Below are 12,654 nucleotides of genomic sequence, written 5' to 3'. Positions count from 1 at the left end.
TACAGCAAACCACTGATGTTTTAAAGCAGACTGTGGAAGTGGAGCAATGAACTGTCAATTCAGACATAAGCCCAGCCTGTGTATCTGACTCTCTATTTGGTCATCAGGTTGCAATTATAGCATTAGTTAGAAAGTCGTTTTATTAGCTAGGGAAGTGTAGTGTTAGGGAGGGAAGTGATACATAAAATCATTACATCTTTTTAAATGTAAGTGGGATTTCTTAGTGGTTTCTGTCTTCTGGTTCTACCACTATCAGTGATGATTCAGAATCATAGGGGACTATTCCTCTTCAGTCCTTACTGGATTGTTTTCAAAACATCATGCTTGGGATTAGTTTAAATACTTCCAGTGAAATGGCCTTCCTTTTCTTTTGTGGACATATTTGGAACAAGGCCACCTCCAGGTTTTGGAGGGTTTTTTGACAACATATTCTCACTGGGTCCAATTGCTTGCTGAACTCCCCACAATTTGCTCATGACAGCAAATTTGTGTCCAGCGTGGAGGTGCCAGGTGCCTCAGATTGACTGCAGTAATATACATTGTGAAGATGCTACAACTCCAGTTTCTCACCTTCTCCTCATTCTGTGCTAGGTTGTAAAAGCTACACAAGCTTAACAGAGAGGCTTGCCAATGATGTGTCTTTCCAACCATGGAGAGTTTGTTTCTTTTTCTTTTCTTTTTTAAAAAGAGTTCTGCAGAGATGGAGGAGAAGAAAATCAATTTCTTGTATCGCTGCTGAATTATGAAGTCCATTCCTTTCCTGGGAAGAATGAGCTCAAGATTCATGTCATTTATGAGCAACACAATGCCCTGGGGATAGCTAGGACTGACTCTGATTCTTCATGTGAGGAAATGACCTGTGCTGATGAGGAATTTTGAAGCTAGCAAGAATCTAGCTAAAGGAAGGAAGCATGTTTCTGATTCAAGAAGACTTCAGGGGAGAGCAGTGGTATCCCATTTGCAGAAGGAAGCTAATCAATAGGAAAGGACAGAAGAGAAATTATTATCTTTCATCTGCAAATGAGATACCATTGCTCTCCACTGAAGTCCTCTTGACTCAAGAGACATGCTTCCTTCTTACTGAATTGTTTGCTTGATTCATCCATTCATTTGCTACTGAAGGGGCAAAGATCAAACTATCCATATATTCTCCACCCATTGGGCAGAGGTTGTGAGTATGTCTAAAGTGCAATGAGCTCCTGGCTCTCTGTGAACAAGCTTGTTCCCTTAAGGAAAAGGTGGTAGACCTGGAAAAGGGAAGAGAGAGAAATAGTGGTAGATGCAGCTTTCAGGGGCATTGTAGCTGTTTCCTACTGCCACAATGACAGCTGATATGCTGTCAGGGAAAATGAGGGTCTCAAATAAGGAAAGTGAGGAAGACGGAAACGTTTCCTTAGAAGGGAAATGAGGGGGACATCTATCCTCTTCTGCTGAGAATACTTCTCCAGTGGGTGGAAGGATTGTGGTAGTAGGCGATTTGATCCTTAGATATATAATTGGGTGTGCAATGGACATACAGACCGCAGGGTGAATTGACTGCCTGGTGCTAAGGTTGAGGATGTTACCTGCCACCTAGATAGCCTGGTAGATGAGGAGGAGACAGTGGCTGTGATGCTTGTGGGCACCAACATCATCAGGAAATGCAGTCACGAGGTCCTGGAAGTCAAATTTGGGTTGTTAGGTAGGATGCTGAAAGCCAGGGCCTCCAAATGCTACTGGTCCCATGGAGGGTCAGCTAGCTAGGCACAGCTTTGTGGTCTCAATGCTTGGGTGAGACACTGGCTTTGGGAGGAGGAATTGGTTAAGTTGCAGGAAACAAAGAGTAGGAAGGAGTAGAAAGGGGTTTCTCCCAAGGACAGGTATTGGAACTTGTACTTTTTAAGATGTTCATAAACAATCTTGAATTAGGAGTAACTTGATGATGATACTAAATTGTTTAATGTGTGTGTGGGGGGGGGAGATTGTGAAGAGCTCTAAAAGGACCTCTTCAATTTGAGTGAATGGGTTGTAAAATGGCAAATGTAATTCACTGTAAAAAGTGTAAACTAAGTGATGAACGGGACGCAGGTGGCGCTGTGGGTTAAACCACAGAGCCTAGGGCTTGCCGATCAGAAGGTTGGCGGTTCGAATCCCCGCGACAGGGTGAGCTCCCATTGCTCGGTCCCTGCTCCTGCCAACCTAGCAGTTCAAAAGCACGTCAAAGTGCAAGTAGATAAATAGGTACCGCTCCGGCGGGAAGGTGAACAGCGTTTCCATGCGCTGCTCTGGTTCGCCAGAAGCGGCTTAGTCATGCTGGCCACATGACCCGGAAGCTGTATGCCAGCTCCTTCGGCCAATAAAGCGAGATGAGCACCGCAACTCCAGAGTTGGCCACGACAGAGACCAGCCTTGTACATACACCTGATTACATACTAGCCTACAAGTCCCCATAAGTTACTAGCCCATAAAGGCTGAATGAGATAGATGAATTTCTATAGTAAGCAGTGGAGGAAGCTCTCTCCTCTCCCATGTGCAACTGTGTGTGTGTGTATTGTACAGACTGGCACACTGTCTCTTGGATATCTTATATATTTGATTAAAGGATATCTGGCCCAGATATCTGGCCCAGTCAGCAATGTAAAAAGTTTGATTAATAAATTGCACATAATTTCAGCATTTGTATTATAAGCTGTGAAAGCTGCCCTCAGACAGGTTGCTATTACAGTCATGGTCATTGCAGCCAAGATCTATGAAGACACTTACATGTAGTAATTAAAGGCATAATAGCAATTAGACTTTTGAATAGGCATGTCTTTGCATTACACCTTGGAGCGATGTATGCAGTAATTATAAGCAGTTTGTAGTGCTGTTTATTCAGATGGATGCTGATTATTGCTGTGTAAATAAGATAATTTAACAATGAGTTTTTCTGAAGATACTAGTAGTTTGTTTTAATATGAAATATGAACTTAACGTCAGATATACACTGGTAGCAAACAATTCTTGGCTGTTATGCCTATATATGTTTTAAGAGCAGCTTAACTTTAGGCCAAAATGAATTTGAAGAAATTTGAAGAAAATTTTGAACATAAGCTCATGGTAAAACAGATTCTGATTGTTTCCATGTGGTGATTACAGTAGTGTTTTATTCGAGGGTTACGCAAAAACACATATACTTGAATCAGCCCCTTGGAACTGCCAGATTCACGAGTCTACATACACAGGAAGGGCATTAGCATCTAGTTGGTGGTTATCTATAACCTCTGGGTCCAGGTCTCTTAAGAAGGCTCTTTTTGGCCTACTCTTGAAGGGTCAAGAGAGCCTAAGTAGTTGGACAGACCTTTGTCCTTATATGTCCTCAAGCTGCAATAACTGGATCTCAAAAAAATCAACCTGACAGTGCTCTACACCAGGCATAGGCAAACTCGGTCCTCTAGATTTTTGGGACTACAACTCCCATCATCCCTAGCTAACAGGACCAGTGGTCAGGGATGATGGGAATTGTAGTCCCAAAACATCTGGAGGGCTGAGTTTGCCTATGCCTGCGCTACACACTTCTCCAAAATCTACATTAATGTGTTGTCAGTGTCAGCACAGATGTGATAGCTGTGTGGGACTGTCTTTCCTCATACAAACTGACCCAGACCCTGCAGTCATCATCTGTGGCTGTTCTTCATGTGCCTCCTCTATGAGAGGTCCCCAGAGGGTGGCAACACAAGAATGGTCCTTTTCTGTGGTAGCTCCCTGTTTGTAGAATGCTCACCCCATGGTGGCTCACCTGGTGCCTTCATTACATATATTTAGGTGTCAGGTAAAAACTTTTCTCTATAACAAGGCCTTAGGTTGATTAACTTTCTAAGGCCTTTAAAATGTCTTTGTGTGAGGGGAGTTATTGTTTAGTTTTTGTGTTCTCATTTTGTATTTTTATGTTGTGAATCACCCTGTGATCTTTGGGTGAAGGGTGATATACAAATTTAATTTTTTTAAAAAATGAAATAAAACATGAGCCAGTTTCATAGGGCCCCATCCCTTGGTTTAAAAATCTCTTTCAACTTTGGGGTTAAGGCAAGAGTGTTTTCTTATTCTATTTATGTTTGTCTTGCTTTAATGGTGTTACGTTTTATTTTCTATTTTCTATTGTCTTTATATTCATTTATTGTAGGCCACTCAGATAACTTTATGTTTTGTGGCAACATATAAATATCGTAAGTAAATAAAATTAGTTGATGCTAAGGGCCATGGTCCTATCTAATTTGCACAAATTCCTACACAAAATCTTGAATTACATAACTGGATTTTTAAATTATTAACCACTTGCAATGTACTGAGATCCAACCCGTGTAATGGCCACAGAGAAAGGAACAGAGAGTGAGAGCAGCCTTCCTGCTGTTAAATAAGGAGTTGGCTCTGTGTCACATGCAGCAGGTAGACTTCTGCTGAGACTGCTTGGCTGAATAGAATCTCTCTTGATTACTGCAAGTCCGCTCACGCCTTTTGGTGTGGCGGCGTTGCAGGACAGCCGAGGTTCCACAGGAGCCCCAACAATGGAGCCATGGCTTCAGTGTATTTCCTGGTAGGCAGCAGAGGCACAAATCCCTGTCACCTATCAGGAGCCAGATCCTAGCCTGCACCCTGCTTTGGAGAATGGGGATGCAGGCTGGGATCTGGACTGTGCCAGGGGCGGAGCTGACGGAGCAAGTAGGCTTCTCTCAGGTCCACCCCCTGGCCATTTAAGCAGCCTGCACCTGGGGCACTACCTGTTTGTTCTTTTGTCTGGTTTCCTTGCATACCCACCCTTGGTTTAGGCTGATAGTCAAGGACCTTGCTGTGGCTATGGTGGTTGCTGTTCTTTACGGGGCAGGGTAGGAATTTGTCCACTGGGCATATTGGCTCTGACTTGGTGGTTTTGCTTACCTCATAGCAATCATCACAACTGAGGTGGGGCATTGGGGCAATCCGTTGTTTTGGATGGAAGGGAGGTTGTAGTATCCACCTGCCCTTCCAGACACTTGGGTATCCCCTTAAAGGGATCTGGGGGGAATGGTCATGTCCACATGCCCAGGCAGGGCCAGGACCGAAGGCACTCCTCCAGATGGCGGTCCCTGCGGGGGTCACCCTATTTAATGTAAGTCCGCTGCCTGGATTGACCTACGTGTCATTTCCGGTGGGCAGGCTGGAAGTATTTTGATTGCCCCATGCCCAAGACAAACCTCTTTCATCTGTATTCAATAAAGTTGTGGCATGTTTTCATCCAAACAAATCTTACTGATCTCTTATTTATCTGGTTTGAGGATTGGGGAGCACAGCGCTTTGGCCTGCAAATGGGCCTATCAGGCAACTAATGGGTATTTGGGATCCAAGCAAAAAATATTAATATTCCTTGGCAACTGAGAATCTTGCTCCCCTTGCAAATGACACCTTTCATTAATGGGAAGAGTAGTTTTGAGGCAGAGAAAGTTGGAGAGCTAAGAGCTTGGATCTGTGAGTTTTAACTAGAATGGAAGTTATTTGGAGAACTGTAGGGGACCACACATATTTGTAGTTGGATTAATTGATTGTATGAACTACTCACATTTGCTTTTTTAGTTTTCTGAGTGTGTGGTCTTCAATACATTAATTATTTCATTTTATTTGCATTCTTATAAGGCTATATAAGATGACTGAATGTGGCAGGTTGATTTCTTTAGAATATAAATAATCCAATCCTTTAAAAATATACACACAAATATACAAATTCAGTGTAAGAGTTGCTATAGCAACTAACTGGTATTTTGATTGGGACATACTGATTGCTGTACAGGTTTCATTATAGAACAAAGAATATGCAAGCATTACAACTCTCAAATTCTGGGTTGAATTAAGATCCTCTCCTTTGTATCCTAAATTTCCAAAATGGCAGCTTTGCATAGCTGGAAAAAAACCTTTCAGAACATCTGACCATGGAAAGTCATAAAAGGTAACCAGGGCTTGAAGTGGCTTGTAAATCACCCATGATTCTGATTGACTATGGCAGCTTCACCTGGAAAAATACCTGGGAAGGAGAAGCCCAACTCTCACAGATGGAGAGAGGGTCCTCTGAGGAGAACGGACTACCTCTGCGAGGTGTTTATACAGGTTCAGCATAAGAATTTAAGAAGAGCCTGCTGGATCAGGCCAAAGGTCCATCTAGTCCAGCATCATGTTCTAACATTGGCCTACCAGATGCCTGTGGGAAACCCTGTTTTAATATCTTCATTCAATCTAATAGAGCTAAATTGCTCCCTTAGATTGGGCAGGGAGATTTAAGTAGTATTTACTTATGAAAAAGCTGGTGAACATTAGTTGCTTCTCCAAACTCAGAGAGCATCAGCTGAAGATGGGAAACAGAGTGGTAATGGTCTAATATTAAGGCATAGTAGAGATATTTTTAGCCAAGATGTTTCGCTACTGAACTTTGCTCATTGGTACCTGACTCCATTACTATTAGCAAAGATTATGGGCTATGTTCCCCATATTGTTGGAGAAAATGCAAAACTCTTGCATCCATAGGTAATAGGTATACCCATTGGTGCAGTTTTTTTGGCACTGTGTTCACGAGGAAATATATGCAATCTTCAGACAGAAGGTGCAGCTATTAACTCTGCTCAGCCTACTGCATATAGAGTTAATAGGGTTTTGCTTTGTTTTTTTATTAGTGGTTGCCAAAGTTGAAACACCAAAAATCTGGAAAAGTGCAGGAGAGTTATCAATCAAAAGGTATAGTTTTGTCTGAGGAGCTGACATGTACAGTTCATACTCTAGAGGAAATACTAACAATGTAATGTTACTAAAAATGTAATTCTACATTTCTTATGTAGAATTATTTATTTGAAATGTATACTACGTAATAAAATAAAAATTCCCATTTGGTTTATATAAAAATAATAACAGTACAAAAAGTCAATAAAATTTAATAACACTAAAATAAAATCACAACTATGGGACAGTTTTATAAAATATATAAGTCATCCAGATAGTCAAATGCACAGAGGTTTTTGGGAAAATGTATTGCAGCAAAATCAAAGACTGAAATATTATGAAAGTGAATGGAACTACATGTGTGTTGATTTATGTCATAACCTAAGTGGGATGTGATTTAAAGCACTTATTTTTGACTGTTGCTTAGTTTTTTTAAATGAAATTTTGGTTATTTCTTGATGGTATAATAGATTATTGCATAAGCACATTATTATTAGCTCATGATTAGAGAGGAATTTTATTCTTGTCCACTTTCACTTAAACTCATATATATTGTGGAATATTTCCCCAAATTAGCTTCCTGCCCTGGTATATTTTCCATACTTTCGAGTATACTGCATATTAATCCTGACAAACAGATTTTATTCTGTTGTTATAGATTTACAGCAGTGTTCAACTAACCCATCCATCAGTGCAATTATGCAGTGGGAATCATCCCTCTGTCCTTACCATGTACCCCATTCCCTCACCAAATCTGTTTCTAGAACAGGATTGTGTGCACATGGGGGAGGAGAGAGGTGGAAAGTACCATCGTGCAAGCAGAAATACTTGCAATGACTGAACATTCACTTAGTGATATGTTGGTTTCCACCCATATTATTTAACCCTAATTTTGGCTTAGAAATGTTTGTATCTGGTTGATACTTTGATTTTTGGGAATAGCATGATGATTGGACTCAGTTTGATAATTCTAAAATTGTTGCTCCATTTAAGGCAATTGATGTGTTTCTCAGTAATGTATTAGTGCTTTGTCTAACTAATGTAAACAAGGCCACCTGTGGATGAGTCTTCAGGTACTAACAGTTACAGCCTGGCTGAGCAATTATTTCACAATTTGCTTGTTTTGAACCTGAAGTGTTCTGACTACAATGAAAGAAGTATTCCTTCAAAAGTCTCTTTGGATGATGTAACTATGCACAAAGCTCAATAAGCTGCCTTGTGCTTCCTTTCAGAAGGAGGCTAATGAGAGAGATCCATTGTTGGACAACAGTTAACAAAGTTTTTATTCAGTGTAAGTTAGAAAGCTTTATTTTTTTGACGAATGGCAGAGTTTTTAAACTAACAACCTATAAAGTAATAGTAAGGCTGTAAATGTCATAAAAGTTTTCCCATATTTTATTGTAAATGTGGAATCATGTAAATGCAAACAATAGTAAACATAAGCAAATTAGGCGGCAGATACACAAACATTAATCCAAATCATTCTATTCTACTCATAGCTAAATATTATTTTCTAGAACTTGATTTCTGTTTTAATATGGGACACATTTCATTCACATTAGTATGCAGGACAGCTATTACATTATTATCCTACAGAGGTATTTGGCTTTTTCACTTAGGCCAAGTATGTTCCTTCAGCACTGGAAAATTAATTAATGTATTGTTTCTTCCTTAGAGATTAATTTTTTGGAGTTCTGTGGCATTTTTTTCAGCATGTTTAGACTATTCTCTTATCCCTGAAAAAAAAAAGTAACTTACACATTCTCATTTTAAAATGCTGTTTTAAAGCAAGAAATCCCTTCACAACACAACTATCTTTTTCAGAATGTAGCAGTACTACAAGTCGCTTTGAGTCCACATCAGGGAAAAAGCTGGGATATAAATATTGTGGACATCCATCTGTCTCAAGAGACAACGGAATGTGCCTCCAGGGGTGAAGTTAAACGGCCAGAGAATCACAGTGCCTGGTGTGGCTACAGAGACCAGTAACTCATAACTGCTGCCTTCCACTGTGCTGTTTTTGTTGTGTTAGCAGCACCAAATTATCTATCCAGGGTTCAAGACCCACTCCTCTCTCAGCCTCTCTGATGTGGTCCAAAGGAAATAATAGCAATACATTTGGTGCCAACTTGGCTGCAGGCGTTGCCAGAAGGGGGCGTACAAGACGTTGTCCAACCATCTTAGGGACTCGACTCTGGATTTGTGTAGGGTTTACTCCTTTGCATTTTCTTCTGAAGATACCGCAGGAGAGTGGGTCTAGATTTTTCCTTGGGATTTACTCCCAGAGCCTTTCTCATAAATGAGTATAGCTGCAAGGAATATAACAACAACAACAACAGGAGGAAGAAGACTATGAGTGGTGCTAAAAAGTAAACACCTTTTGTTATTAGTTTTGCTCATTTCTATCCATATCCTTGCTGCTGCCTAAGAATATAAAAGCAGTCTATTTGTTCATAGAATCATAGAACTGTAGCGTTGGAAGGGACTCTGAGGATCATCTAGTCTAAACCCTGCAACTTTGGTGTTATCAGCACCACGCTGTAACCAACTGAGTTATCCAGGAAAATTAATTCACTTCAGTACCCTATCCTGACAATGCAAAATCCAAATCCTTAGGGAGGCATTGGATGCACAGGAAAATAAAATTAAAAGCCAATCAAAGTGTTAAATTTCCCTAGGCGTATTTTGAAATTGCACACAGAAAAGTAGCAGAAAATGGTTTCTGCTTTGTCTCCTCAGCATATTCTTTGAATTTCAGCAACATCCTTGTATTTCATTTGCCAGGGTCATTTGAGAAAAGTTCCAATACTGATCCTTGGAGATTATTTCTAGTAATTTGTTCCTTGGTTAACAATATTGATTGAACCTGTTTTACAGTTCCTGTGATATTAGTCACCTTACTTAATAATTTATTGTGTGAAACTGTGTCCTTTAATGAAAGCCAAATACATTAAATCAGATGTGTTTTCCTTGCCCAGAAAATTTGTTACTATTGTCCAACTCCACCTTACCTCAAATGTATCTAATGCAGGGAAGCCAAGATTAACTTTTGATTATGTTGGTGTGTTGGTCACATTAAATTTCCTGACGGGGTAAATCCTTACAAAATCAGAAGGTCCATAAGCTAAATGGTTCACAAGAGCCTCATAGAGAACCAGCAGGAGAGGGGAAAGTGAGAAAGGAGGTTAAGGGCAAGAAAACAACAGCTGAGGCAAGAGGGAACTAAAGCCAGCATGAAGTCTTGGACAGCAAGGTTGTGCATGGAAACATGAAGCAAAGGGTGTGTAAAAGAAGAAGATTGGGAGTACATGCTGGAAAGTTCCAAGCAAAAATATAACACAAAGTCAGGTGGACTTATGCAGAGGCTAAGGCCTGTGTCTGGCTTTTATCCTCAGAAAGGTCACTTATGTACAGCTTATGGGTGGCAGTAGTGTGGCTTGACAGACAGATCTATAGAAAGAAAAACCCATCAAGCTGAACATTCTATTCTCTCAGTCTAGGAAGTTGTCATCTCATTGCATTAAAAAATGTTGGTTTACAACTTTGAGAACTAATAATCTGCTTGTTGAACCAGTCTTGAAAATTACATTGCTCTGATGTGTGTGGGTGGGTGGGGGGTACTTTTGTGGCCCCACACTTGTGGCAGAACACAGTCTGAATTAGATTAGACTAGTCTGGAAACCATCTGATGATTGCCTTATTGAAATACAGTGGTACCTCGGGTTAAGAACTTAATTCGTTCTGGAGGTGTGTTCTTAACCTGAAACTGTTCTTAACCTGAAGCACCACTTTAGCTAATGGGGCTTCCTGCTGCCGCCATGCTGCCGGAGCACGATTTCTGTTCTCATCCTGAAGCAAAGTTCTTAACCCGAGGTAATATTTCTGGGTTAGTGGAGTTGTAACCTGAAGCGTATGTAACCTGAAGCATATGTAACCCGAGGTACATAGCATGTCTGTATTTGCCAGCAGTTCCCACACAAGTGTCTCACAAATGTGTAGGGTGCAGGCAGGCCTGTGATCAGTCTGCACTCACCTTCATATATTGTTTGTAAGATGTGCTCATTTTTTTCCAGCTGCTGCAATTGTACATATCACTGGCCACAAGCTTGTCCCTCATTCTTCCAAGTTGCTGATATGGAGGTTGCTAGCAACTGTGAGGTAGCCCTTAGTTCAGCCTTTCTGTGCTCCTGTGAAGTTTTGGACCAGTGAAGCCATGTGGTGCAACCATCTCATTTTGAGCAGGATATCCTAGATTGACAGAAGCCACCCTAGTTTCTGATGCCAATCTTGGATGTCCTGTTTTGGCTCCCTCTGCCACCACCTCTACCGCAGCTGTTGACACACCTTTTTTGGTGCTGTGCTCCCCTAGTTCTCCAGTGCCACTTCTGGAAGTACTTGCATGTGTGGCATGTGTGTGAGTGCTGGCAGTGGGGGGTAAGGCTGGCTGGTGGCGAGATGGTGTGAATTGTGGGGAGGCAGTTGTGGTAGTGTATAAGGGTGGCCGGTAGTGGGATGATGCAGGGGGAGGCTGCGGCAGTGGTGCATAAGGGCGGCAAGGTGATGTTGAGGTGCATGGGGGAGGTTGTGTCCCAATTAGCCTCCCCCCCCCCCCAGGATTTTGGAGGGAATGCAGTTAGAATTTCTGCTCTTAGAGACTTGTGAAGCTTGCTGGATCCTAGAATTTTGGAGGGCTATACCTTGTAGCTTGAGTACTGTTCTGTTGATGGCCTGGTAAGTCTATGGCACATAAGGTTGATTTTGGCCACTTTTGATGGTTGGTTCCAGACATGTTTTCTCACAGTTTTGTTGGCATAAGTTTCCCTAGTTTATGAACAACCTGAAACTTATAAAATTGAAAGAGGGATTATTGAGAGAGCAGGTGGTGTTCAATTTATACCAAGCACAACAGGTTGCAGCATAGATCATTTTTATAAATTTCTCAGTAGAATGGGCAGTTGTAAAGAAATATTTTTATCAGTTGCAATTTTGCCTGAAAAGTCTCATTTGTTGAGCTCTTCCACCTAGTAAACTCAGATTGTTTCTACCATACTTTTCAAACAAGGACCCTGTGAATTGAAAAATGTAACATTATATGTACCTTTGTTATCCATGAAAATCTTTTAATAAAAACATTTTTATAAAAAAATTAATCACTTATATTTTGTTAAACTTGAACCAAAATTTTTAATGCAGCTCAAACACTGAGCTGTTGGAAGCTGGTTTACAGGAGAGTCCCAAGGGCCAGATGAAGAGACCCAGAGGGCTGCATTCAGCCCTAGACCTGAGGTTTCCCACATTGGCCCTAGTCATAAGAGGTGGGATGCATCACAGGCAGAATCAGTCTTTGAGCATCTGTACTTGAAAGAACAGCCCCACTTGTATGTTCTGCTGTGATACTTAAGATTGATTAAGAATGTGAAAGAAAATTATATTTTAGAGATAAGGCTTTTGGATATTGGTCATCTTTCTGAGGTAATAAACTTTTCACATTCAATTGCTTTAAAAGCTGACCAAAGTGGTATACTCCCCACCACAAGAATATTCTGCTTCTGATTTTCTTGCTTAAATTTACCTTTATTTGTTGGCCAGTGTTTACATTTCAGTGAGCCTCTGTCTGTATATAATGATTATGGCTAATGTATTTGAAATAAATAAACCTACCAAAGTATGTATTTATTATAATAGAGTTTGTGCTTTATTTTCAGCATCTGGCGAGGACCAAATATAAACTGCACAGATAGTTCGGGTTACACTGCTTTGCACCATGCAGCTTTAAACGGTCACAAGTAAGTGTCAAATGGCTATCAATATTATGCTGGTATTACTTTGTGTTAAAAATGTTGGTATTAACCTGCATTAAGTTTAGACATAGTCATATTTTTGTGTGCACCAAGCTTTAGTAAACTGCCCTACTTAAAACACCTGCTCCACTTCTGCTGTTGTAGCAGCCACCTCCAT

The 12,654-nt window shown here is 40.7% G+C and overlaps 1 protein-coding gene across 6 annotated transcripts in view; it reads left to right on the top strand.

Annotated features, from left to right (window-relative positions):
- Window positions 1–12,654, top strand: part of ANKS1B (ankyrin repeat and sterile alpha motif domain containing 1B) — a 321,126-nt gene that overhangs the window by 4,805 nt on the left and 303,667 nt on the right. For all 6 annotated transcript variants that reach the window (XM_053406679.1, XM_053406677.1, XM_053406676.1 and 3 more), the window contains exon 2: window positions 12,402–12,482. In XM_053406679.1, coding sequence (XP_053262654.1) covers window positions 12,402–12,482 — 81 coding nt within the window. The remainder of the gene's footprint in view (window positions 1–12,401; window positions 12,483–12,654) is intronic.

This window comes from Podarcis raffonei, chromosome 10, assembly GCF_027172205.1.
Source record: "Podarcis raffonei isolate rPodRaf1 chromosome 10, rPodRaf1.pri, whole genome shotgun sequence".
NCBI lineage: Eukaryota > Metazoa > Chordata > Lepidosauria > Squamata > Lacertidae > Podarcis > Podarcis raffonei.
This window is presented reverse-complemented; position numbering and strand designations above follow the sequence as displayed.